Consider the following 27,550-nt stretch of genomic DNA (forward strand, 5'->3'; position numbering starts at 1 on the left):
CAAAAAGTAGGATTGGACAAAAAGAAGGGGGAAGGGATTGTGAAACACCGTAGTATAGAGCATCTCATATAAAGCACCATTAATAGTATTTCAGCAACGACAGAGCAAGTCATATTTAATCTCATTGCAATGAACTGTGTGACTGAACACATTGGAGGGAGAGAAAGGAAGAAAAAAAAAAAAAATTGTTGCATATTCAATACAATAAATTGTATGATCTATATCACAATTGTTAAAAGATTGCATCGTATGCGTCTTACCAGAAGGAAGTGAAATCAGTTTTTCTATTTTGGGCATAAGGACATACATTACAAAAAAAAAAGAGGGAAAAAGGGAGATTTTTTTTCCCCGTTTTTCTTTTTATTCAATTATATATAATATAAATCATTTCTATAGTTCATACCTCCTGGAAATTTGTTTTTTAATGTAAGGATCCAGTAAGCTTCTCTCAAAGCTAGATTTTTCATCCTGTTACCACCTCTAGTGGATGCATTGACTTTCTCAATAGCAAAAAAATGCTTCATGCTCAGGACAAACACTTTATACCTGCACATAGGGGGGGGGGGGCTGGATAGCTTCTCTTTTTTTGCTATTGAGAAAGTCAATGCATCCACTAGAGGTGCTAACAGGGTGAAAAATCTAGCTTTGAGAGAAGCTTACAAAATAGAAAAACTGTGATTTCACTTCCTTCTGGTAAGACGCATACGATGCAATCTTTTATCAATTGTGATATAGATCATGCAATTGTATTGAATGTGCAACAAATTATTTTTTTTCCTTCCTTTCTCTCCCTCCATTGTGTTCAGTCACACAGTTCATTGCAATGAGATTAAATATGACTTGCTCTGTCGTTGCTGAAATACTATTAATGGTACTTTATGAGATGCTCTATACTACGGTGTTTCACAATCCCTTCCCCCTTTTTGTTTTTAGTGTCATTTTTAATCATGTGTTACCAATTATCTCTAACTATATTGTTGATCTTTACCTATAAATGCCTAGAGCTCACTAAAAATGTTAGCCTATGATTAAGGACGCTCTTTTGCGTCGGAAACGCGTCAGGGTCTTCTGAATATGGATGGACTCTTTTAACGCTATGTGAAAATAGAGAAATTTTTACGTTGGATGTGCCGACATTTTTTTCCTCCAACTAACGATTTTGTTCACAGGCACAGATGCCCCGTGACACACAATTGATGGGGGCAGCTGCGATCGCTAGCAATGTCAGTGTGTAAACCCCTTTTAAGGCCACTTTATACGCTGCGATATCATGACCGATATCGGTAGCGTGCGTACCCGCCTCCATCGGTTGTGCGACACTGGCAAATCGCTGCCCGTGGCGTACAACATCACGCGGACCTGTCACATTACTTACCTGCCTACCGACGTCGCTGTGACCGGCGAACCGCCTCCTTTCTAAGGGGGCGGTTCGTTCAGCGTCACAGCAGTGTCACTGAACCGCTGCAACAATAGAAGCGGAGGGGCGGAGATGAGCAGAACGTAACATCCCGCCCACCTCCTTCCTTTCTCATTGCGGGTGGCCGCAGGTAAGGTGAGGTTCCTCGTTCCTCCAGTGTCACACATAGCGATGTGTGCTGCCGCAGCAACCATCTACTTCGTACACCAATCAGCAGCGATATTTGGGAAGGGACCCCCAGTTCACCGATGAGCGATTTTGAACGTTTTTGCGACGATTCAAAATCGCTCATCGGTGTCACACGCAACGGCATCGCTAAAGCGACTGGATGTGCGTCACAAATTCCGTGACCCCAACGAGATCGCTCGGGCGATGTCGCAGCGTGTAAAGCCCCCTTTAGTGTCAGTGCTCGATCATTGCAGTGGATTATATGTGATTGCTGCACTTGCACACCGTGCGTCTGGCAGGTTAATAAAGTTCTTGATGTGATTTTGAGCAGTCTGAGGGGTGCAGTTTTTAAAATATTGTCACTTTTTGGAATTCTCAAAGTCATTTCAAATATGATCCCTAATGAAAAAAAAAAATAGTATTGTAAATTTGTTGTAAAAATTAGAAATTGCTGATAAACTTTTTAACCCTTGTAACTTCCTAACAAAAAATGTTTCAAAACTGGTGCTGATGTAAAGTACACATGTGGGACGTCATTTAACTATTTTACGTGACAACTTTCTAGTTTTAAGGGCATAAAAATTCACAGTTCGAAATTTTGCTAAATCTTTGCAGATTGTTCATTTTATTTACTTTTTTTTTTTTAATTTCACAAATTAACTCGAATAATATTCTGACGTTTTACCACCATAATTAAGTACAATATGTCACAAAAAAAAACTATCTCAAAGTCACCAGGATCCATTGAACCTTCCAGAGTTATAACCTATCAGTGACATTGGTCAGAATTGGAAAATATGGCCTGGGCATTAACCCCTTCAGCCCCGGGGCACTTTCCGTTTTTGCGTTTTTGTTTTTTGCTCCCCTTCTTCCGAGAGCCGTAACATTTTTATTTTTCCGTCAATCTTGCCATATGAGGGCTTGTTTTTTGCGGGACAAGTTGTACTTTTAAATGAACCCATAAGTTGTACCATATGGTGTACTGGAAAGCAGCAAAAAAATTCCGAGTGTGGAAAAATTGCAAAAAAAGTGTGATGGCTCAATAGTTTTTGGGATCTTTCTTTTTCGCTCCTAATTGGGAGACCCAGACAGTGGGTGTATAGCTACTGCCTCTGGAGGCCGCACAAAGAACTACACTTAAAAGTGTAAGGCCCCTCCCCTTCTGGCTATACACCCTCCCGTAGGAGTACGGATTCCTCAGTTTTTAGCTTTGTGCGCAGGAGGTCAGACACGCACGCATAGCTCCATTGTTTTTAGTCAGCAGCAGCTGCTGACTATGTCGGATGGAAGAAAAGAGGGCCCATACAGGGCTCCCAGCATGCTCCCTTCTCACCCCACTGTATGTCGGAGGTGTTTGTAAGGTTGAGGTACCCATTGCGGGTACGGCGGCAGGAGCCCACATGCTGATTCCTTCCCCATCCCTTTTTACAGGGCTCTGGGTGAAGTGGGATTTACTGGTCTCCAGGCACTGAGACCGTGCTCCATCTACAGCCCCTGGAGAAGATGCTGGATGGAGCGGAGTACATCAGGGACATGGCCCTGCTTCCTCAAGGTACTCTGTGTCCCCGTGCATTTGGCGCTCACACCGCAGCATGCTGGGTGTTGTAGTGCGCCGGGGGACATCAGCGCTACGGCGCTTGTGCCATGGCCTCATTCAGCTTCGCTGAAGCAGGCACACTTCTGGGAATCGGTCGCGCCGGCCGCTGGGACTGCGGCGCGGCTGGCACTTGTGGTGCGCCGGGGACTTCAGCGCGGCCTGCGCTTTTACGGCGGCCGCGCTGATAACTCGAGTCCCCGGCTTTTGCGGCCTGCTTCCGTTCGTTCCCCGCCCCCAGACCTGCCAGTCAGGAGAGGGGCGGGACGCTGGCCACTTCTGGGAATCGGTCGCGCCGGCCGCTGGGACTGCGGCGCGGCTGGCACTTGTGGTGCGCCGGGGACTTCAGCGCGGCCCGCGCTTTTACGGCGGCCGCGCTGATAACTCGAGTCCCCGGCTTTTGCGGCCTGCTTCCGTTCGTTCCCGCCCCCAGACCTGCCAGTCAGGAGAGGGGCGGGACGCTGGCCAGTGCATCAGCGCCGAGGGCTGGAGTCGTTTTTACATACTCCAGCCCTCACAATCGGCACAGAGGGGACACTGTTTCCCGCACTTTTGTTTGGAAACTCCCACGGACCGCCCCTCTCCACAGACGCCGGCAGCCATTCCTGCTGACACGCTGAGCTGCAGAGGGGAGCCGGGGAGACCCAGACAAGGAATTCTGCGCCTCTTACCCGCTATTCAGCGGGCGGTAAGCAGCCCTCAGGGCTCACCCCCTCTTGTGCCAGTAGTATTCTTAGTATTTTGTTTCTACAAATACTTGGTATTACATAGCGCTGGTCGCCCTTTGGCTATAGACTCTCTCACATTGCAGAGAGCCAGCAGCATGTCGTCCGTAAAACGCAAGGGTGCCAAGGCACAGACATTATATGCTTCCTGCACCGCATGTGGGACTTTTCTACCGGCAGGCTCCACGGACCCCCATTGTGTGCAGTGCTCGGCCCCTGCGGCGCTTGCACAGTCGGGACCTCTGCTGGACGTGACCCAGGGTGTACCACCTGTGAATGCTGTCCAGGTGACAGGAACTGAGTTTGCAGCTTTTGCTGACAGAATGTCTCTCACTATGTCACAAATTCTTGACACATTGCGAGCTAGGCCTGTACTTCAGGCCACGGACACTGTGCAATCATTGCCCCCTGGTCCCCCTCAGCTGAATTACCTCCAAGCTCCGGGACGGGCATATACACCTCAGGGTGAAGACTCTGACTCGGACGATGGCCCCGGGCAGCCTAAGCGGGCTCGCTATGACGGGCCTTCACATTCATCTCAATGGTCAGGATCCCAGCGAGATGAATCTATGGGTGATGAGGCGGACGTAACTGATCAGGATTCTGATCCTGGGACCGCTCTCAATCTAGATACACCAGATGGTGACGCCATAGTTAATGATCTTATATTTAACATCAATAAGATGTTAAATATTTCCCCACCAGCTCCTCTTGTAGAGGAGTCAGCTTCGCAGCACGAGAGAATCCATTTCAGATACCCTAAGCGTACATTAAGCACTTTTCTGGACCACGCTGACTTTAGAGACGCAATCCAGAAACCCCACGCTTATCCTGAAAGGCGTTTTCCTAAACGGCTTAAAGATACACGCTACCCTTTTCCCCCTGAGGTGGTCAAGGGTTGGACCCAGTGTCCAAAAGTGGATCCTCCAATTTCCAGGCTTGCAGCTAGATCCTTGGTTGCAGTTGAAGATGGAGCGGCACTTAAAGATGCCACTGACAGGCAGATGGAGCTCTGGCTGAAATCCATCTATGAAGCGATTGGAGCGTCATTAGCGCCTTCTTTTGCGGCCGTATGGGCACTCCAAGCTATCTCAGCCGGGCTTGCGCGAGTCGACTCAGTCACACGTGCATTTGCCCCGCAGGTAGCACCATTGACCTCGCAAATGGCGGCATTCGCGTCGTACGCGATTAATGCTGTTCTTGACGCTACAAGCCGCACGGCAGTGGCGTCAGCCAACTCCGTTGTTTTGCGTAGGGCCCTGTGGTTGAGACATTGGAAAGCAGATTCTCATTCCAAGAAGTGCTTAACCAATTTGCCTTTTTCTCGTGACCGATTGTTTGGAGAGCGTTTGGATGAAATCATCAAACACTCCAAGGGTAAGGACTCATCCTTACCGCAACACAGACAAAACAAACCCCAACAGAGGAAGGGTCAGTCTGGTTATCGGTCCTTTCGAGGACCGGGCAGGTCCCAATTCGCCTCGTCAAAAAAGACTCAAAAAGACCAGAGACGCTCAGATTCTTGGAGGTCTCAGTCACGCCCAAAAAGGACAGCCGGAGGAACCGTTGCCAAGACGGCGTCCTCCTGACTTGCGGTCTCCGATTCCCACACCCGCGGTCGGTGGGAGGCTGTCCCACTTTGGCGACATTTGGCTGTCACGCGTCAAAGACCGTTGGGTGAGGGATATTCTGTCTCACGGGTACAGGATAGAGTTCAGTTCTCGTCCGCCAACTCGTTTCTTCAGAACTTCTCCACCACCAGACCGAGCCGATGCTCTGTTGCAGGCGGTGGCCGCTCTAAAGGCGGAAGGAGTGGTGACCTCCGTCCCTCTTCAGGAACAAGGTCACGGTTTTTACTCCAATCTGTTTGTGGTCCCAAAAAAGGACGGATCGTATCGACCCGTCCTGGATCTAAAGTTGCTCAACAGACACGTAAAAGTCAGGAGGTTCCGGATGGAATCCCTACGCTCCGTCATAGCCTCAATGTCTCAAGGAGATTTTCTAGCATCAATAGATATCAAAGATGCGTATCTCCACGTGCCGATTGCACCAGAGCATCAGCGTTTCCTACGCTTCGTCATACACGACGAACACCTACAGTTCGTAGCGTTACCTTTCGGTCTGGCAACAGCCCCCCGGGTCTTCACCAAAGTCATGGCAGCAGTAGTAGCTGTTCTGCACTCGCAGGGTCACTCGGTCATCCCGTATCTAGACGACCTGCTTATAAAGGCACCCTCTCAAGAGGCATGCCAACACAGTCTGAAGGTGGCGCTAGACACTCTCCAGAGTTTCGGGTGGATTATCAACTTTCCAAAGTCTCATCTAACCCCGACCCAATCTCTGACTTATCTTGGCATGGAGTTTCATACTCTCTCAGCGATAGTGAGGCTTCCACTGGACAAGCAGTGCTCGCTACGGACTGGAGTGCAATCTCTCCTTCAGAGCCAGTCGCACTCACTGAGGCGCCTCATGCATTTCCTAGGAAAGATGGTAGCAGCAATGGAGGCAGTCCCGTTCGCGCAGTTTCATCTGCGCCCTCTACAATGGGACATTCTACGCCAATGGGATGGGAAATCGACGTCCCTCGACAGGACTGTCTCCCTCTCTCAGACTGCCAAGGACTCTCTGCGTTGGTGGCTTCTCCCCACCTCATTGTCACAGGGAAAGTCGTTCCTTCCCCCGTCCTGGGCAGTGGTCACGACGGATGCGAGCCTATCAGGGTGGGGAGCGGTGTTTCTCCACCACAGGGCTCAGGGGACGTGGACTCAGGAAGAGTCCACCCTGCAGATCAATGTTCTGGAAATCAGAGCAATCTATCTTGCCCTGCGAGCCTTCCAACAATGGCTGGAAGGCAAGCAGATTCGGATTCAGTCGGACAATTCCACGGCGGTGGCGTACATCAACCACCAAGGGGGAACACGCAGTCGCCAAGCTTTTCAAGAAGTCCAGCGGATTTTGACGTGGGTAGAAAGCAGAGCGTCCACCATATCCGCAGTTCACATCCCAGGCGTGGAAAACTGGGAAGCAGACTTTCTCAGTCGCCAGGGCATGGACGCAGGAGAATGGTCCCTTCACCCGGACGTGTTTCAGCAGATCTGTTGCCGCTGGGGGACGCCGGACGTCGATCTGATGGCGTCACGGCACAACAACAAGGTCCCAGTTTTCATGGCACGGTCTCACGATCACCGAGCGCTGGCGGCAGACGCCTTGGTTCAGGATTGGTCGCAATTCCGACTCCCCTATGTGTTCCCACCTCTAGCATTGTTACCCAGAGTTCTCCGGAAAATAAAGTCCGACTGCCATCGAGCCATACTCGTCGCTCCAGATTGGCCAAGAAGGTCGTGGTACCCGGATCTGTGGCATCTCACGGTAGGCCAACCGTGGACACTACCAAACCGTCCAGATTTGCTGTCTCAAGGGCCGTTTTTCCATCTGAATTCTGCGGCCCTGAACCTGACTGTGTGGCCATTGAGTCCTGGATCCTAGCGGCCTCAGGTTTATCTCATGAAGTTGTTGCCACAATGAGACAGGCTAGAAAACCATCCTCAGCTAAGATCTATCACAGGACGTGGAAGATATTCTTAGCGTGGTGCTTGGCTCAAGGGTTTTCTCCCTGGCCATTTGCATTGCCAATTTTTCTTTCCTTCCTGCAGTCTGGGTTGGAAAAAGGTTTGTCGCTTAGCTCGCTTAAGGGTCAAGTCTCCGCGCTATCCGTATTCTTTCAGAAGCGCTTGGCACGGCTTTCTAAAGTACGCACGTTTCTCCAAGGAGTTTGTCATATCGTTCCTCCTTACAGACGGCCATTGGAACCCTGGGATCTGAACAAGGTTCTCATTGCTCTCCAGAAGCCGCCTTTCGAGCCTTTGAAAGAGGTTCCCCTTTCTCGGCTTTCACAAAAGGTAGTTTTTCTTGTGGCGGTCACGTCTCTTCGAAGAGTGTCCGAGCTAGCGGCGTTATCTTGCAAATCTCCCTTCCTGGTGTTTCACCAAGACAAGGTAGTACTGCGTCCAATTCCAGAGTTTTCTCCCAAGGTGGTTTCTTCCTTTCATCTCAATCAGGATATCACTTTGCCATCTTTGTGTCCGCATCCAGTTCACCAATTTGAAAAGGGTTTACATCTGTTGGACCTGGTGAGAGCACTCAGGATTTACATTTCTCGCACGGCGTCTCTACGCCGTTCTGATGCGCTCTTTGTCCTAGTCGCTGGTCAGCATAAGGGATCGCAAGCTTCCAAATCCACCCTGGCGCGGTGGATCAAGGAACCAATTCTTCACACATACCGTTCTGCTGGGCTTCCGATCCCATCTGGACTGAAGGCCCATTCTACCAGAGCCGTGGGTGCGTCCTGGGCATTGCGGCATCAGGCTACGGCTCAGCAAGTGTGCCAGGCGGCTACCTGGTCGAGTCTGCACACGTTTACCAAACACTATCAAGTGCATACCTACGCTTCGGCAGATGCCAGCCTAGGTAGACAGGTCCTTCAGGCGGCGGTGGCCCACCTGTAGGAAGAGGCTGTCTGACAGCCCGTTCATGTGGTATCTTTTTACCCACCCAGGGACTGCTTTTGGACGTCCCACTGTCTGGGTCTCCCAATTAGGAGCGAAAAAGAAGAAGGGAATTTTGTTTACTTACCGTAAATTCCTTTTCTTCTAGCTCCAATTGGGAGACCCAGCACCCGCCCTATTTGTTCTTAGGGTTTCGTTTTTCGGGTGCACATGTTGTTCATGTTGTTTCTTAAGTTCTCCGATCTTGTTATCGGATTGAATTTGTTTTTGAAACTGTTATTGGCTTTCCTCCTTCTTGCTTTGGTACTAAAACTGAGGAATCCGTACTCCTACGGGAGGGTGTATAGCCAGAAGGGGAGGGGCCTTACACTTTTAAGTGTAGTTCTTTGTGCGGCCTCCAGAGGCAGTAGCTATACACCCACTGTCTGGGTCTCCCAATTGGAGCTAGAAGAAAAGGAATTTACGGTAAGTAAACAAAATTCCCTTCTTTATTCACGGTGTTCACTATATGGTAAAACTGATGTGTGGGTATGATGCCTGAGGTCGGTGCGAGTTTGTAGACACCAAACATGTGTAGGTTTACTTGTATCTAAGGGGTTAAAAAAAATTCACAAGCTTGTCCAATAAAAGTGGCGTACGTTTTGCGCTATTTTCCGAAACCTGTAGAGTTCTCATTTTTTGGGATCTATGGCTCAGTGACAGCTTATGTTTTGCGTCTCGAGCTGATGTTTCTAATGGTAGCATATTTGCGCAGATGCTACGTTTTGATCGCCTGTTATTGCATTTTGCGTAAAACTTGCGGCGACCAAAAAACTTAATTTTGGCGTTTGGAATTTTTTTGCCACTACGCTGTTTACCAATCAGATTAATTGATTTTATATTTTGATCGGGCATTTCTGAACACGGCGATACCAAATGTGTGTATTTTTTTTTTTTAACCCTTTAATTTTCAATGGGGGGAAAGGTGGGTGATTTGAACTTTTTAGGTTTTTTTTTTTAAACTTTTTTTTTTACATTTTTTTTTTTTACTTTTATTTTACTAGTTCCCCTAGGGGGCTATAGCGATCAGCAATCCGATCGCTGATCACTATCTGCTGATCACAGCTATACCGCTGTAAACAGCAAAAATAGTCATTCTTTTTTCCTCTGCTCCGTGCCGAGGAAAAAGGAAAGTGAAACTTCTTAGCAGCAGGCGTCATCACATGACCCTGTGCTACGATGGCAACCACTGAACGTCACGTGATCACTCACGTGACGTCCGGAGGGGGCGGCGGTAAGTAGAAAACATGGCCGCGCGCATATAGATCTCGCTGCCAGACTTTGGCAGCGAGATCTAAGGGGTTAATGGTTCGGGTGGAATGCGATTCCACTCGGAACATGTAGGCACACATGTCAGCTGTTGGAAACAGCTGATGTGTGCCGATCCACGCCACCTGCCCGCGGTAGGGGGCGGGGCTTACCGGGACACGATCCATGACGGAAAGATCCGTCCATGGTCGTGAAGGGGTTAAGGTCAAAATTGGCACTAAGGGGTTAAACCAGTAGTCAACTGGCAAATAAAAGCACCAATGAATTTGATTGTTGGGGGATTTCCACGGTTTTCCACAGCTTTTTGTAAAACCAAAACCATTCTCAAGCTGCAGTTGTCTTGCAGCCTAAAGCGGCTGACAGAAAACCTTCACATTACCGCAGCAGGCTGGGGAAATGACAGGCTAATTTAAGTTTTTGAGCATCTAATGTGACGGCCAACTGTGGCGAACCTTGCCGTCACTTCAAGCGTAGCTGCCATATTGAAGCAGTCACAAATGCTGTTATCTATTCCCTTTTCAGTTAAGGATCTGCCTCTGCCGAGATTCCTGGTGCCGAAAAACGAGCAAGATTCAAGACACTCAGTCACCCACAGCTCAGAAGGGGATAACTCCTCTTACTCAGGAGTTATTCCGCCTCCTCCTGGCAGAACACAAGTCAAGAAAAGCTCAGTTAGTCATGATTCTATCCAGTCACGTGGTGCAACCGATCAACAGGTATCATTTACAGTCTCTACTTTCAGTAATAAGGTTTGTCTGAACCCACAAGTGGTGAAAGGAGCGCACAGCAACTCATACTAATATACAATAAATATATGTAACAAGGTGGCACCTCCGAAACTATAAACATGTTCTACACCTATGTGGGAGCCAAGTCTACTCCACACACAATGGTGGATGTCCTCTGTAGAAAGTCAAAACCATCTACCAAATATAAAATTTCATCTATACACTAAATCAGAAAATACAAACCCCCAAATTGCTGTTTTTCTTTTTCAGGCAACACACTTACCTTTCCACCCCAATGCAAATGAAATAAATAAAAAATGCAAAATAACTTGCTATGTAGAAACAAGCCCTCAAAAAGAGAAGATAAAGGGAATCTGTCACCAGTGTAGTTTTGATAAAATCCCTGTTTAATCAGACCAGCAGTAGTTTATCATTACAGGACTACATTGCATCCTGCCAGGTAGTCCAGCATATTCATGAGCTCTGTATAACTGCTAGCTAGATCTGCAGCAGAGAAAACACTGATTTTTATCAAAATGACAGCAAACAGGTCAATAAGTGACACATTGCTGGAATCAGGGTCTCTGTCTCTACATTATGCAGCCCTGGGGAAGCAAAAACCTGATGACAAATTGTCTACAAGGATCTTCGAATAGGACTTGGAACATCTAGAGAGAGAGACATGGCGAGAGACATGGCGTCCTTCACACCTTCAGAACTGTAGCTGATTCTCTCAAAGCATGCTCTGTCTGTGAGCGTAAATATCAAAAGGTTATGCTTCTTAGAATAAGGGGAGGGAAAAGCAAAAATTTGTCGTATAAAGAACTTAGTCACCGTCTGTTTAATTTTTATTTTATAAATCAATAGTACACATGAAAATAAGCAACTTTGTAATATTTCTCAGACAAATTTTGCTTCTTTCTCTGCCAAAATGGATTCGTCATGATCAAATATCTCAATTGTGAGGTAAAATGTGTATTCAGTGAAGACTTTCCATTACTGAGAGGAGATGAGAGCCGCTACTGAGGAGATTCTATGTACCATACTTTGTTTTATTAGACACACTCCAAATATAGAGGAAAAGAAAAAGGGGGAAAGGGAATATGGGTCTGTCTTATAATCCGGTGGTGTCTTACCAGAGGGAAGGGCAGCAGTGGTGCTGGAGCGGGGTCACCGGAGGCAGGGGCAGTGGTGGAGTAGGGCAATGCTGCGGGCGGTGCAGCGGGTGTCCCAGATGCTCGTGAGGCAGGAGGAGCATCCAGAAACTGTTGACAGTGCGGGCTTCAAAGAAATGGCGCCCAGAGTTGGCATGTGCACAAATGGAGCTCTCGGCTTAATAACAAGCCGAGATCTCATCTGCGCACGTGCCACCTCCGGGCACCATTTTCCTTAAGTCTGCTGCAGGGACAACAGTGGGATGGAGGTGACGCGTGCGTGGATGCTCAATCCATGCACATGCCAACTTTGGGCGCCATTATTTGAAGCACGCACTACTGACATCTTCAGAATGGCGGCTTCTGCCACACAGCCCCTTGCCCACAGCATCTCCTCTGCCTCCTGTGACACCCCCCCCCCCCCCCCGCCGCTCTATCCACCACCCCCGTAATGTAACTTACATTCAAATTATAAGACGCACCCCTCATTTTCCTCCCAAGACTGCATCTTCTAATCCAAACAATACAGTATATAGAATAGGAGAAGGAGCTAGAGGCAGAGCGCCGCCTGTCCTCCAGTCTGTGTAGAACCTCATCAGTAGCGGCTGTCATCTCCTATCTCAGTAATGGAAAAGTCTTCACTGATCCAGATTTTACCTCACAATGAAGCATTCTGATGATGAATTCTGACAGGGAAAGAAGCAGCTTGTCTCATAGAATATATTACACTGTAGCTTGTATTCATGGGTATTATTGATCTATGAAATAAAAATTTAAACGACTGTTACGCACGTTTTTACCAGATTGTGGTAACCTACGGTTGTTAACTAGATAGTGACAGCAGGATTTATCTGACAGCAGAAATTGGCATGGGGAGTGCGTCATTCCCTGCTCCCATCAGTGCACCTGTGACGTCATTGCAGGGTGCCGATGGTTTATCATGACAGCCGGGGGTCAGCTGATGACGAACGTCATGTCAACACTGGCTACAGCGTTCATAGAAGATGATGATTTCTGCTGTACAGCGCAGTGCTAATGCCCTGCTCCGTATAGCACAAGCGATTGGACGATCACAGCTTTACGTCCCCTAAGGTGACTAGTAATTGCACTAACTGGCAATCAAAACAGCGCAAAGGGGTATAATTATAAACGTCACCTAAGGATGTAAAAAATAATCCCTTACCCAGCTTTAGATCCCGAAAAATAACGCTGCAAGTCTCGGAAGTCCGCAATAAGGCTATGTGCCCACGTTGCGTCAAGGTAGTTGCAGTTCTAAACGCACCATTTGGCAGAAATGGTATTTGCCAAAGTTGCTTTTGACCACAAAAACGCTATAAGTCCACGTGCGTTTTGGCCGCGTTTTTACCGCGTTTAACATTCTTTTCTTTATCGTTCCTATGGGAGACCCAGACCATGGGTGTATAGCTACTGCCTCCGGAGGACACACAAAGTTACTACACTCAAAACGTGTAGCTCCTCCCTCCCAGTATATACACCCCCTGCTAGCCAGTCCTAGCCAGTTTTTTGCTTTGTGTCAGGAGGCACATGCATCCTTTTTTTTTTTTTTTTTTGATTTTCATTTTTTCTGCAGATTTGGAAGAAAAGCGGGTCCACTGGACCCCCGGCATGTTCCTTCACACCCCCCTGGCGGCGGTGCTGTTAAGGTTGATTCAGGGCAAGAGCCCTTCATGCCGCGCTCCTTCACCATCCCATGCTGGGGCTCTGGCTTGAAGTGGGAGCCAACACGGTTCTCACTGCTTTGCAGGTGACCGGCCTCCATCCGCAGCCCTTTGACAGGACCCTGCTGGACGGAGCACTGGACCCCCACCCCACCAGGGACTGGACCCTGCGTCTCAAAGCTAAGTATAGAGACGTTATTCAGAGGGTCCTTCTGCAATGTGGGGCACTTTATTAGGGGGACAGTGTTTGACTTTGATAATGCTGCTTGTACTGTGTTTCCGGCCGGTTCCACTGTTTTTTTCTGTGTACCGCGCCGATGATGCCTGATTTTCGGCCGCATGTTTAACTCTAGGCCCCGGCTTCGGCCGCGGCCTAGTTCCGTCTCGTTCCCCTGCATGTCAGTCATGCAGGGGGACGCTGCAGCACCGCCCGCCGGCCGCTCTGCACAGGGGAGGACACTCCTTGTTGAGGAGATGATTCCCTCCCCTGTACATTTCTTAGCCCTCCGATTCCCGCTCCTGGGTTAACCCCCGCCCTCCCCCCTCACTCTGGCGCCATTTTCTCAGCGTTCTTAGTACGCTGATCGGCGCTGGCTGCTCTGCAGTGCAGAGGGAGTGAATATCTGGGGGGGGGCTGGGGGTCCAGGCTTGGAACCTGGGGGGGCACTCACAGCGGCCTGACAAGTCACAACCTCTGGTTGTGCACTTTTATATACTATCAGGGCATCGTGAAGGAGTTAATTCTTTATTATAGAACCTCCTCCTCAGCAGCATGTCTCACTAGGAGCAAAGCTCCAAGGCTGTACACTACATGTTCTGCATGTAAGCTTATATTGCCTGAACCGGCACAGGCCATACTGTCATGGTTCTTAGGTGGTGGTGCCTCAGCCTGGAGTCTCCCCAGGCTGAACCCCTGTCTTGTGTTTTCTACACATTCTAGACAGAGCCCCCACCTCTGCAGCAGGTCTCACAGAGCGAGGCTGCAGGCTGTTTTTTATTATCCACTGCTGGTAGTCTCGTACGGCTGTACCGAGCTCATAACCGCTGTGGCCCCTCAGCTTGGAGCCTCATGCATGGTCCCTCCAGCTGCTCCGGGTTCGGTGGCTGACCCCTGGGGGAATCTTTTTCCAGGGGTCGGCTGTCCCGGCATCCCCTGAGCATGCAACCCCCTTCTCAGGGCGTTTTCTGCTTGCTCAGCAAAGCTCACAGACCCCGTCCTCCTGACAGGGAGACGCAGGGTCCCCTGTCCTCCCCGTCCCGCAGCTCCGATACGAGCTGACCCACTGGACGAGGAGGATGTCTCTATCAGGGGCTCGGACGCTGCTTTACGTACTTTGATCCGTCCGTAGATGACGGGGATGCGAATGATTAGATTGTGTCCATTATATTGGACCTCCATCCGCTTGTATCAGGGGAGTATTCCCCGCTGGCAAAAAGGCATCCGTATACCTTTAACAAGACGAGGAGTGTGTTCCTTAACCACTCCAGTTTTCAGCCCGCTGCGTCCAAGCCCGCAGCCTGTCCTGCAGATCCCACAGCGGGGTTCTGCTGCCTGTCTCCCCCTCCCATCAGAGGTGGTCAAGGAGTGTACTCATTCGCCAAGCGTGGCCACTCCGGTGTCCAGACTTTCAGCCCGGATAGTTGTATCAGTGGCTGACGGCACCTCTATAAGGATCCCACGGTACATTAACTTTGTACTGGACCTCAATCCGCCGGAGTTACCTTATCTAGGTGAACACAACGTGTGTTCCTTAACCACGCCAGTTGTCAGGCCCCTGTAACCAGCCCAGGGTCCGCTCTGACAGTCGCTTCCCATGAAGCGTGATTCTGAGGACTGGGTTTCCCCCGTCCACCAATGATGGTCAAGAGGTGGGCTCATTCACCTCAGGTGGCTCAGCCCGGACCGTTATGTCAGTGGCTGATGGCTCCTCAGAGGAGATGCATTCCCTCACAGGGACTCTATGCCCAAGACGGTTGCCTGAACTTCCAGACTTCAGTCTTTCCATCCTCTGCCAAGTCTGCCATGCTGGACACCGCACAGCGGTGGTTTTGGCTACTTTCCTCGCTATCCGCAGGTGTGGCTTCGGCAATGGAAGGCAGATGCCTCTATAGAGGTTCCTTGCTGGGCTCCCCTTTGGTGGGACCAGTCTCTTCGGAACCAACTAGATGAAATTTAGGAAGCTCTCGGCGACGAGAGTTCTTCCTTGCCACAAACCTAAACCAGGGCAGGAATCAGTTGAGGTTTCGGTGGTTTCCGTTCCTCCTTCTGATCGTCCTCTAGCTCGGCCTTAGTTCATAGAACCAAATGGCTTGAAGCTGCGTCTTCAGAAGACCGCAGGAGATGCTACCTCGGAGTCAGCTTCCTCCGAGCTATCTGGCCACGCCAACCACCTCCTTGGTCGGTGGCAGGCTCTCTCCACTTGGCGACGTATGGTTCTACCACGTCTCCGTTCAGTGGGGGCGAGTTTATATCTCCCATGGCTACAGGATGGAATTCTGTCCACCCGCCAAACAGATTTTTTCTGTCAACTCCTCCCGGCTCCAAGGCCGCCGCCTTCTCACAGGCCGTGGAATTTCTTGCAGGCCAACGGAGTAATTGTTCCGGTTCCCGACTGGGAACGGTTCTGAGATTTTTGCTTAAATCTATTTCTAGTCCCCGAAGAGGGCGGTGCCTTCCGACCTGGATCTTTAGCTTTTCAAGCATGGTCAGGTGTGGCGTTTTCACATGGTGTCTTGGTCTTGTTCCGTGTGTTTTTCACCGGATCAATCAAGAACCCAAGGAGATTCCCTAGCAGCCATCGGCATCAGAGATGCCTTTCGGCAAGGATCAATCGCAGTTTCACACCAGCGTTGACTACGTTTTGCCATCGGAGTGGTCCAATTCGTGGCTCTTCCCTTTGGGTTAGCCACGGCCCCTCGAGTATTCTCCTTGGGGCTGCTGTGATTAGGGTCCTGCACCCCTAGGGGTTGGCAGTGATCGTTTGCCCTGGACGGTTTTCTTCTCGGGGTTTCATCCAGCGCAGACTCTTAGAGTACTTCGCTTACTCTCGCCACTCTAATCTATTCGGGTGGCTTGTCATTCTGTCCAGGTCCACTCTGACTTCGCACCAGAGGTTTTCAGGGACGCAATTCGAGACTCTGTCGGCACTTGTGAAGCTGCTCTTAGTCGATCAGTAGTCCCTCCGGGTCGACGTCGTTCTATCAGACACCAAATAAGGTGCTGGTCAGACGGTGGCGTCAATGGAAGCGATTCCTTGCCTAGTTTCTCCTGCGTCCTCTGAGACTGGAGGGTTTCCGCTGTACACGCGACCTCCCTCCTTCTCGGAGTGGTGGCTTCGCCACTGACCAGGGGCTCCTTGCAGTGGTGGTTTCGGCCGCTCTGTCTCAGGGATGCTCCTTCCTAGCCCCGTCCCGGGTGATCCTCACCAGGGTGCTGGTCTTTCCGCCTTGGGAGCAGTATATCTCCACCGTGGAGCGCAGGGCGCTTGGACTCTGTCCGATTCAGCCCTCTGGTTCAATGTGCTGGAAATCAGGGCTGTATTTCTAGCTCTCTAAGCCTTCACCATCTGTTGGCGGCTAGGCACATTCGAGTCCAGTCGGACAACGTGACAGCGTTTTCCTACATCAACTTCCAGGGCGGGACATTCAGCCGTCTGGCAATCTTGGCGGCTCATCATTCTTCAGTGGACAAGGGACTCCTAGTCCACCATATCCGCAGCCCACATCCTAGATGTGAAAACTGCGAGTCAGACTATTTCAGCTGTCCAACCGTGGTCCATTGCGGTAGGCACACTGGTTCATGTTTGATCCCAGCTTCGTCTCTACCTCTTGCCCAGAGTCCTGCGCAAGATCAGTTAAGGGGGCCGTCGGGTCATTCTCATTCTCCAGACTGACCCAGGCAGGCTTGGTACCCTAACCTGCTCCTTCTGTCCGTTGGATTGCCATGGCATCTTCCGGACCGTTCAGACCTTTTCTCAAAAGGGTCCGTTTTTTCCGTCAGAATTCTGGATTCTCAGATTGACGGCGTAGATCTTGAGTCCTGGATCTTGGCGACTTCTGGTATCCTTCCTGAAGTCATCTCCGCTATGACTCGAGCTTCAAAGTGTCCTTTGACCTTTTTAGCCTTGCCGACCCTCCTGTCTCTTTCACAGTCCGGTTTACAGCTAGGACTATCCCTCATAAGGGACAGGTCTCGGCTCTGTCAGTATGTGCCAGCGGCGTATCGTCCGGCTGGCTCCGGTGCGCTCCTTTCAGGGCGCATCTCACATTATTCCGCCTTTCCTGCGGCCTATGGAGCCCTGGGACCCTAATCCGGTCCTCCCGGTTCCCGGAAACCCCCCTTTGCGCCTCTTAGGGAGGTTTCTTTGTTTCATCTTTCACAGAAAGTAGTCTTCTAGTGGCTATAATTTCCCGCCAGAGAGTTCTAGCTGTACTCTCTCGGAGTCACCCCCTTCTTGGCCTTTTGCATCAAGACAAGGTGGTCTCCGTCCGACTCCGGACTTTTTTCCCTGAGGTGGTTACTGCTTCCACCTTATCCGGGGCAATTTTCCTGCCTCCCTTTTGTCCGGCTCCTGTTCATCGTTTGAGAAAGCGTTGCATATCCTGGATCTGGTGCGGGCGCTCCGGATCTATGTGTCTTGCACCGCCGTTATTAGGCAGTGCACCTCTCTCTGGTGCTGACCGCTAGTCAGCGTAGCGGTCTCTCGGCATCTAAGCCGACCCTGGGTTGTTGGCTTAGGTCGGCCATTTCCGAGGCCCAACAAGTGTACTCAAGTGCCTTCCCCGCCGGGGATCAGAGCACATTTGATCAGACCTGTCGGTGCCTTTTGGGCTTTCAGGCTCCAGGCTACGGCTCAGTAGGTCTGTCAGACTGCAGCTCGAATTAGTCTGCATACTTTTTTCGAAGCTCTATCCAAGCCATGCTTATGCTTTGGCAGACGCGGGCTTAGGCAGACGCATCTGTCAGGCGTCTGTCGCCCATTTGTGAAGTTAGGTTTTGCCTGCTTCTCAGTTGTCTGTTTATTCCCACCCATGGACTGCTTTGGAACGTCCCATGGTCTGGGTCTCCCATAGGAACGATAAAGAAAAAGAGAATTTTGTTTACTTACCGTAAATTCTTTTTCTTATAGTTCCGTCATGGGAGACCCAGCACCCTCCCTATTGCCTGTTGGCAGGTTTCTTGTTCCGGTGTCTTCACCGGCTGTTATTGTTGTAGACAGAGGTTCCGGTTCTTCCGGCTTTTACTCTGTCTCTTCTTGTGGGTGGATGTCCTCCTTCAGCTTTTGCACTAAACTGGCTAGGACTGGCTAGCAGGGGGTGTATATACTGGGAGGGAGGAGCTACACGTTTTGAGTGTAGTAACTTTGTGTGTCCTCCGGAGGCAGTAGCTATACACCCATGGTCTGGGTCTCCCATGACAGAACTATAAGAAAAAGAATTTACGGTAAGTAAACAAAATTCTCTTTTTTCATTGCTTAATGTCAGATGCGTTTGACAAATACACTGGAAAATAAAGTTTTAACATTCAAACACTATGAATAAATGGAAAAAAATGATAAATATCAGGATTATAATCATAAACAAAATAGCGGATTATATTAAAATGATAAATGTTTGTTAAAATTTATGTATAAAATAACGTTAAATTAATGTTTTTCTTAATTTTAATTGTCCGACTGTGTGTGTGTAAAGGGACATATCATGCCTTTAATATGTCAAAAATGCATGCAATTAAATTGTCAAAAACGCATGTTTTCTGCATCCAAAAAGCATGTAAAACACTAGGATTTTGATTTAGATTGCGTTTTGCATCTTCTCATTGACTGTTATCAAAACGCAACTCAAATGGCAAAAACAATTGACATGCTGCTTATTTAAACGCTGAGTTTTTGCCCAAAAATATGCAAATTAAATGCAGCGTTTTGAACAGCAAAGTGGGGACAGAAAATCCCTATTTCCCATAGACTTTGCTTGGAAATCAAAACGCAAGCCTTTTGGCATTAAAACGCAGTTAAAAACGCAAAGTGCGCACATAGCCTTAAGGCGTCTGTACAAAAAAAAAGTTGGAATTATTGGTAACAGCATTACACTCAGACACTGACAAGTTGTGATTGCGGGCATAAGATACCATCGTATCACTGAGCAGGATTCTCAATTCATTTTCAACAATATTGTGGATAAATGCCAAAACCCCCCTCCCCTCCCCCGATAGTTATGGATAAATTGATGAATTATGTACATAGGAGCCATGTCACCCCCCCCCCCCTCCCCCCCCCCTCCCTTTCTCTGTTCCCTCCCAATCAGCTGTTCCCTGTGCTGGGCAGAACTGCTCAGTTATGAAGCTGCACCTACATAACACAGATATTTGAGTAGGAGGCAAATGTGCACTACCCAATTATGTCCACTATAGAGTTGGCGGAGATGAACTATGCAGCTCAGTAACTGAGCAGTTCTGGCCATCACTGACGTTGACAACCACTGATTGGCGAGGTGTCACACTCCTCACCAGACATTAATGACCTTGCAGAAGCATAGGCCATCAGTGTAAGACCCTGTGCGCACACTCCGTTTTCTTTGCTGCAGTTTTTGTTCATAATCTTCATGCAGTCCTACCCCAGCAAAGTCTGAGAAATCCAAAATGCTGTGCGCACTCTGCATTTTTATTTCTTTTTTTCCCTACAGGTTTTGCTGCAGAATTTCTGCAGCAAAAAGAAATCGCATGTCACTTCTTTTCTGCGTTTTTCTGCGTTTTTTCAGTCTTCAATGTTAAAAAAAAAAGCAGTGAAAACGCACCAAACCATGGTAAAAACGCATGCATTTTTGTTGCGATTTCTTTGTCGCTCCATTGGGAGACCCAGACAATTGGGGTGTATAGCTATGCCTCCGGAGGCCACACAAAGTATTACACTAAAAGTGTAAAGCCCCTCCCCTTCTGCCTATACACCCCCCGTGCTCCCACGGGCTCCTCAGTTTTCATGCTTTGTGCGAAGGAGGCAGACATGCACGCATAGCTCCACAGCTTAGTCAGCAGCAGCTGCTGACTATGTCGGATGGAAGAAAAGAGGGCCCATAACAGGGCCCCCAGCATGCTCCCTTCTCACCCCACTCTTGTCGGCGGTGTTGTTAAGGTTGAGGTATCCATTGCGGGTACGGAGGCTGGAGCCCACATGCTGTTTTCCTTCCCCATCCCCTTTAGGGCTCTGGGTGAAGTGGGATCCTAATCGGTCTCCAGGCACTGAGACCGTGCTCCATCCACAGCTCCTGGGGACTCTGCTGGATAAGGAGCCGAGTATCGTCAGGGACAAGGCCCTGCTACTTTAAGGTACTCTGTGTCCCCGTGGGGACCGCGCACAGAAACACCCCAGCATTGCTGGGTGTGTTAGTGCGCCGGGGACCGCAGCGCTGACCGCGCTTGTGCCATCACACACTGCAGCGTGGCTGGGTGTGTTAGTTTATGGGGACTACCGCGCTGACCGCCGCTGCCATTTTTACACTGCGGCGCGGCTGGGACTGTTAGTGCGTCGGGGACTACCGCGCCGACCGGGCTTATACGCCGGCCGCGCTTATAACTTTAGTCCCCGGCTTTTGCGGCCTAGTCTCACTTTTTTCCCGCCCCCAGGCCTGCCAGTCAGGGGAAGGGCGGGACGCTGTACGAGAAGTCAGCACTGAGGGCTGGAACATGCTTTGCATACTCCACCCCCCTCACTGTGCACAGTGGGGCACCAGATTCCCGCACTTTCTAGGGCACGCCCACGGCCCCCTCCTCTCCTCAGGACGCCGGCAGCCATTCCTGTCAGCTCTTCTGACGCTGGAGAGGGGAGACAAGCTCGGGGAGACCCAGGCAGGGATTCTGGCGACCACACAACCGCTTTGAGCGGGCGGTAAGCAGCACCTGAGGTGCTGGCCCCACTTGTGCAGAAGTGTACTTATAGATTATATGATTATAGGCTATACTTTACACTGTATGGTGCACGGTTGATTTTTGGCTATATACCCTCCTGGATTGCTCAGGGGAGACAACAGCATGGCGTCCACAAGAAGCAAGGGTGCCAAAGCACAGGCTTACTATGCTACCTGCGCCGCATGTACGGCTATACTACCGGCAGGTTCCACTGACCCTCATTGTGTGCAATGCTCGGCCCCTGTAGCACTTACTCAGCCGGAGCCTCTGCTAAGGGTGGCCCAGGAGGAACCACCTGCTAACACTGTCCAGGTGACAGGGACGGAGTTTGTAGTTTTTACTGAAAGACTTTCTGAGACTATGGCTAAGATACTAGAAGCTTTGCAGTCCAGACCGGTATCTCAGACCATGGGCACTGTGGAATCATTGCTCCCTGGTTCCCCTCAGTTGGAACAACAATGTCCTCCCGGGGTGTCTCATAGATCCCAGGGTGAGGTCTCTGACACGGACCGCAGCCCCAGACCGCCTAAGCGAGCTCGCTTGGAAATTCCCTCGACATCATCACATTGTTCAGGGTCTCAGCGGGAGGACTCTCTGTATGATGAAGCGGAGGTAGCTGATCAGGATTCTGATCCTGAGGCCGCTCTCAATCTTGATACTCCGGATGGGGACGCCATAGTGAATGATCTTATCGCGTCCATCAATCAAATGTTGGATATTTCTCCCTCAGCTCCTCCAGTGGAGGAGTCAGCTTCTCAGCAGGAGAAATTCCGTTTCAGGTTTCCCAAGCGTACGAGTATGTTTCTGGACCACTCTGACTTCAGAGAGGCAGTCCAGAAACACCAAGCTTGTCCAGATAAGCGTTTTTCCAAGCGCCTTAAGGATACACGTTATCCCTTCCCCCCCCTGACGTGGTCAAGGGCTGGACTCAGTGTCCCAAGGTGGATCCTCCAATCTCCAGACTGGCGGCTAGATCCATAGTTGCAGTTGAAGATGGGGCTTCACTCAAGGATGCCACTGACAGACAGATGGAGCTCTGGTTGAAATCCATCTATGAAGCTATCTGCGCGTCTTTTGCTCCAGCATTCGCAGCCGTATGGGCACTCCAAGCTATCTCAGCGGGTCAAGCGCAAATTGACGCACTCACACGTACGTCTGCGCCGCAAGTGGCGTCCATAACCTCTCAAACGTCGGCATTTGCGTCCTACGCTATTAATGCTGTCCTGGACTCTGCGAGCCGTACGGCGGTTGCAGCCGACAATTCGGTGGCAATATGCAGGGCCTTGTGGCTACGGGAATGGAAGGCAGATTCGGCTTCCAAAAAGTGCTTAACCGGTTTGCCATTTTCTGGCGACCGTTTGTTTGGTGAGAGATTGGATGAAATCATCAAACAATCCAAGGGAAAGGAAACATCCTTACCCCAGGCCAAACCAAACATACCCCAACAGAGGAGGGGACAGTCGAGGTTTCGGTCCTTTCGGGGTGCGGGCAGGTCCCAATTCTCCTCGTCCAAAAGTCCTCAGAAGGATCAGAGGAACTCCGATTCATGGCGGTCTAAGTCACGCCCTAAAGACCGCCGGAGGTGCCGCTACCAAGGCGGCTTCCTCATGACTTACGGCCTCCTCACACCGCATCCTCGGTCGGTGGCAGGCTCTCCCGCTTTTGCGACACCTGGCTGCCACAGGTAAAAGACCGTTGGGTGAGAGACACTGTCTCACGGTTACAGGATAGAGTTCAGCTCTCGTCCTCCGACTCGATTCTTCAGAACATCTCCGCCTCCCGAGCGAGCCGATGCTCTTCTGCAGGCGGTGGGCACTCTGAAGGCAGAAGGAGTGGTGGTCCCGGTTCCTCTTCAGCAACAGGGTCACGGTTTTTACTCCAACCTGTTTGTGGTCCCAAAGAAGGACGGATCCTTCCGTCCTGTCCTGGACCTAAAACTGCTCAACAAACTCGTAAAGACCAGGTGGTTCCGGATGGAATCCCTCCGCTCCGTCATCGCCTCAATGTCCCAAGGAGATTTCCTTGCATCGATCGATATCAAAGATGCTTATCTCCACGTACCGATTGCTCCAGAGCATCAGTGCTTCCTGCGCTTCGCCATCGGAGACGAACACCTTCAGTTCGCGGCACTGCCGTTCGGCCTGGCGACAGCCCCACGGGTTTTCACCAAGGTCATGGCTACAGTAGTTGCGGTCCTCCACTCTCAGGGTCACTCGGTGATCCCTTACTTAGACGATCTGCTGGTCAAGGCACCCTCTCAAGAGGCATGCCAACACAGCCTCAACGCTACTCTGGAGACTCTCCAGAGTTTCGGGTGGATCATCAATTTTCCAAAGTCAAATCTGACACCGGTCCAATCGCTGACATATCTTGGCATGGAGTTTCATACCCTCTCAGCGATGGTGATGCTTCCGCTGAACAAACAGCGGTCACTGCAGACAGGATTGCAATCTCTCCTTCAAGGTCAGTCACACCCCTTGAGGCGCCTCATGCACTTCCTGGGGAAGATGGTGGCAGCAATGGAGGCAGTCCCTTTTGCGCAGTTTCACCTGCGTCCTCTTCAATGGGACATCCTACGCAAATGGGACAGGAAGCCGACGTCTCTCGACAGGAACGTCTCCCTCTCTCAGGCAACCAAAGCTTCCCTTCAGTGGTGGCTTCTTCCCACTTCTTTATCGAAGGGGAAATCCTTCCTACCCCCATCCTGGGCGGTGGTCACGACGGACGCGAGTCTGTCAGGGTGGGGAGCAGTCTTTCTCCACCACAGGGCTCAGGGTACGTGGACTCAGCAAGAGTCCTCACTTCAGATCAATGTTCTGGAGATAAGGGCAGTGTATCTTGCCCTAAAAGCGTTCCAGCAGTGGCTGGAAGGCAAGCAGATCCGAATTCAGTCGGACAACTCCACAGCGGTGGCTTACATCAACCACCAAGGCGGAACACGCAGTCGGCAAGCCTTCCAGGAAGTCCGGCGGATTTTGATGTGGGTGGAAGCCACGGCCTCCACCATCTCCGCAGTTCACATGCCGGGCGTGGAAAACTGGGAAGCAGACTTTCTCAGTCGCCAGGGCATGGACGCAGGGGAATGGTCCCTTCACCCGGACGTGTTTCAGGAGATCTGTTGCCGCTGGGGGATGCCGGACGTCGACCTAATGGCGTCCCGGCACAACAACAAGGTCACGGCATTCATGGCACGATCTCACGATCACAGAGCTCTGGCGGCAGACGCCTTAGTTCAGGATTGGTCGCAGTTTCAACTCCCTTATGTGTTTCCTCCTCTGGCACTGTTGCCCAGAGTGTTACGTAAGATCAGGGCCGACTGCCGCCGCGCCATCCTCGTCGCTCCAGACTGGCCGAGGCGGTCGTGGTACCCGGATCTGTGGCATCTCACGGTCGGCCAACCGTGGGCACTACCAGACCGACCAGACTTGCTGTCTCAAGGGTCGTTTTTCCATCTGAATTCTGCGGCCCTCAACCTGACTGTGTGGCCATTGAGTCCTGGATCTTAGCGTCTTCGGGATTATCTCAAGAGGTCATTGCCACTATGAGACAGGCTAGGAAACCAACGTCCGCCAAGATCTACCACAGGACGTGGAAAATATTCCTGTCGTGGTGCTCTGCTCAGGGTTTTTCTCCCTGGCCATTTGCCTTGCCCACTTTTCTGTCCTTTCTTCAATCCGGATTGGAAAAGGGTTTGTCGCTCGGCTCCCTTAAGGGACAAGTCTCTGCGCTCTCTGTGTTTTTTTCAGAAGCGCCTGACCAGACTTCCACAGGTACGCACGTTCCTGCAGGGGGTTTGTCACATCGTCCCTCCTTACAAGCGGCCATTAGAACCCTGGGATCTGAACAGGGTACTGATGGTTCTTCAGAAACCACCGTTCGAGCCAATGAGGGATATTTCTCTCGCACGCCTTTCGCAGAAAGTGGTTTTCCTAGTAGCAGTCACTTCACTTCGGAGAGTGTCTGAGCTAGCAGCGTTGTCATGCAAAGCCCCTTTCCTGGTGTTTCACCAGGACAAGGTGGTTCTGCGTCCGGTTCCGGAATTTCTCCCTAAGGTGGTATCCCCCTTTCATCTCAATCAGGATATCTCCTTACCCTCTTTTTGTCCTCATCCAGTTCACCAATGTGAAAAGGATTTGCACTTGTTAGATCTGGTGAGAGCACTCAGATTCTACATTTCTCGTACGGCGCCCCTGCGCCGCTCGGATGCACTCTTTGTCCTTGTCGCTGGCCAGCGTAAAGGGACACAAGCTTCCATATCAACCCTGGCTGGGTGGATCAAGGAACCAATTCTCGAAGCTTATCGTTCCTCGGGGCTTCCGGTTCCCTCAGGGCTGAAGGCCCATTCTACCAGGGCCGTGGGAGCGTCCTGGGCCTTGCGGCACCAGGCTACGGCTCAGCAGGTGTGTCAGGCAGCTACCTGGTCGAGCCTGCACACTTTCACGAAACACTATCAGGTGCATACCTATGCTTCGGCAGATGCCAGCCTAGGTAGGCGAGTCCTTCAGGCGGCGGTTGCCCACCTGTAGGACGGAGCCGTTACGGCTCTATTATGAGGTATTATTTACCCACCCAGGGACTGCTTTTGGACGTCCCAATTGTCTGGGTCTCCCAATGGAGCGACAAAGAAGAAGGGAATTTTGTTTACTTACCGTAAATTCCTTTTCTTCTAGCTCCAATTGGGAGACCCAGCACCCGCCCCTGTTTTTTTGTGTACACATGTTGTTCATGTTGAATGGTTTCAGTTCTCCGATATGCCTTCGGATTGAATTTACATTAAACCAGTTTATAATTCTTTTTCCTCCTTCTTGCTTTTGCACCAAAACTGAGGAGCCCGTGGGAGCACGGGGGGTGTATAGGCAGAAGGGGAGGGGCTTTACACTTTTAGTGTAATACTTTGTGTGGCCTCCGGAGGCATAGCTATACACCCCAATTGTCTGGGTCTCCCAATTGGAGCTAGAAGAAAAGGAATTTACGGTAAGTAAACAAAATTCCCTTCTTTTCTGCCTGAAGGTGCGTTTTTTACTGGAGAAACAATTCCGCAGTGTGTGCACATAGCCTTAACCCCTTAACGACTGCGGGCAGTAATATGACGTCCTAAGCGGTCATAATGTTACTGCCCGCGGTCTGCCGGCGGCAGCATTCCGCGATCGGCACACATCTGAGCTGATTTTCACAGCTGAGATTTGCCTGCTAGGCACGAGAATCGTTATCTGCTCGTGCCGTTTAACCTCTTAAATGGCGCTGTCAATGTGTGACAGCGCCATTATAATCGCGATGGGGGTAAACTTTTACTTACCCCCCGATACCATAAGTCACGTGACGGGATCACGTAACTTCCGGTGGTTGTCATGGTAGCACAGGGTCATGTGATGACTCCTGTGCTAAACATGAACTACTTTTAGTTTCATTCGGCCCGGAGCCCAGTGAAGCAGAAAATGAGCAATAATGCTGTTTACAGCTGTGTAGCTGTGATCAGCAGACAGGGCAGAGCGATCGGATTGCTGATCACTATAGCCCCCTAGGGAGACTAGTAAAATAAATAAAAGAAAGTGGGAAAAAAAAGTTTAAAAAAAAAAACCCTAAGTTCAAATCACCCCCCTTTCGCCCCAGTGAAAATTAAAGGGTTAAAGAAAAAATATACACACATTTGGTATCGCCGTATTCAGAAACGCCCGATCTATCAAAATATAAAATCAATTAATCTGATCAGTAAATGGCGTAGCGGCAAAAAAATTCCAACCGCCAAAATTACGTTTTTTGGCGCCACAACTTTTGCGCAAAATGCAATAACAGGCGATCAAAACGTAGCAGCTGCACAAAAATGGTACCGTTAATGTCAGCTCGAGACACACAAAAAATAAGCCGACACTGAGCCATAGATCCCGAAAAATGAAAACGCTACGGGTCACGGAATATGGCGTAAAACGTGTGCCACTTTTTTCAGAAATATTGTTTTTTTTTTTTTTTTTTTCTTCAACCTCTTTATACAAAAGTAAACCTGTACATGTTTGGTGTCTACGAACTCGCACTGACCTGAGGCATCACACCCACACATCAGTTTTACCACATAGTGAACACAGTGAATAAAAGATCTCAAAAAACATAGTGCTATTGCACTTTTTTTGCAATTTTTCTGCATTTGGAATTTTTTTGCCGTTTTCCAGTACACTATATGGTAAAACTTATGGTTTCATTTAAACGTACAGCTCGTTCCGCAAAAAATGAGCCCTCACATGACTATATTGACTGAAAAGTTAAAAAGTTACGTCTCTCAGAAAAAAAATGGCAAAAAAAAAACAAACTCGGCCAGTCGTGAAGGGGTTAAAGTAGTGGACAACCTGTAAAACTCCTTAAGAACCAGGCCAAATTTGG

The 27,550-nt window shown here is 50.0% G+C and overlaps 1 protein-coding gene across 4 annotated transcripts in view; it reads left to right on the top strand.

Annotated features, from left to right (window-relative positions):
• Nucleotides 1-27,550, top strand: part of REPS1 (RALBP1 associated Eps domain containing 1) — a 161,950-nt gene that overhangs the window by 14,948 nt on the left and 119,452 nt on the right. For all 4 annotated transcript variants that reach the window (XM_075339820.1, XM_075339821.1, XM_075339823.1 and 1 more), the window contains exon 3: nt 10,240-10,433. In XM_075339820.1, coding sequence (XP_075195935.1) covers nt 10,240-10,433 — 194 coding nt within the window. The remainder of the gene's footprint in view (nt 1-10,239; nt 10,434-27,550) is intronic.

Source organism: Anomaloglossus baeobatrachus, chromosome 3 (genome assembly GCF_048569485.1).
Source record: "Anomaloglossus baeobatrachus isolate aAnoBae1 chromosome 3, aAnoBae1.hap1, whole genome shotgun sequence".
Lineage (NCBI taxonomy): Eukaryota > Metazoa > Chordata > Amphibia > Anura > Aromobatidae > Anomaloglossus > Anomaloglossus baeobatrachus.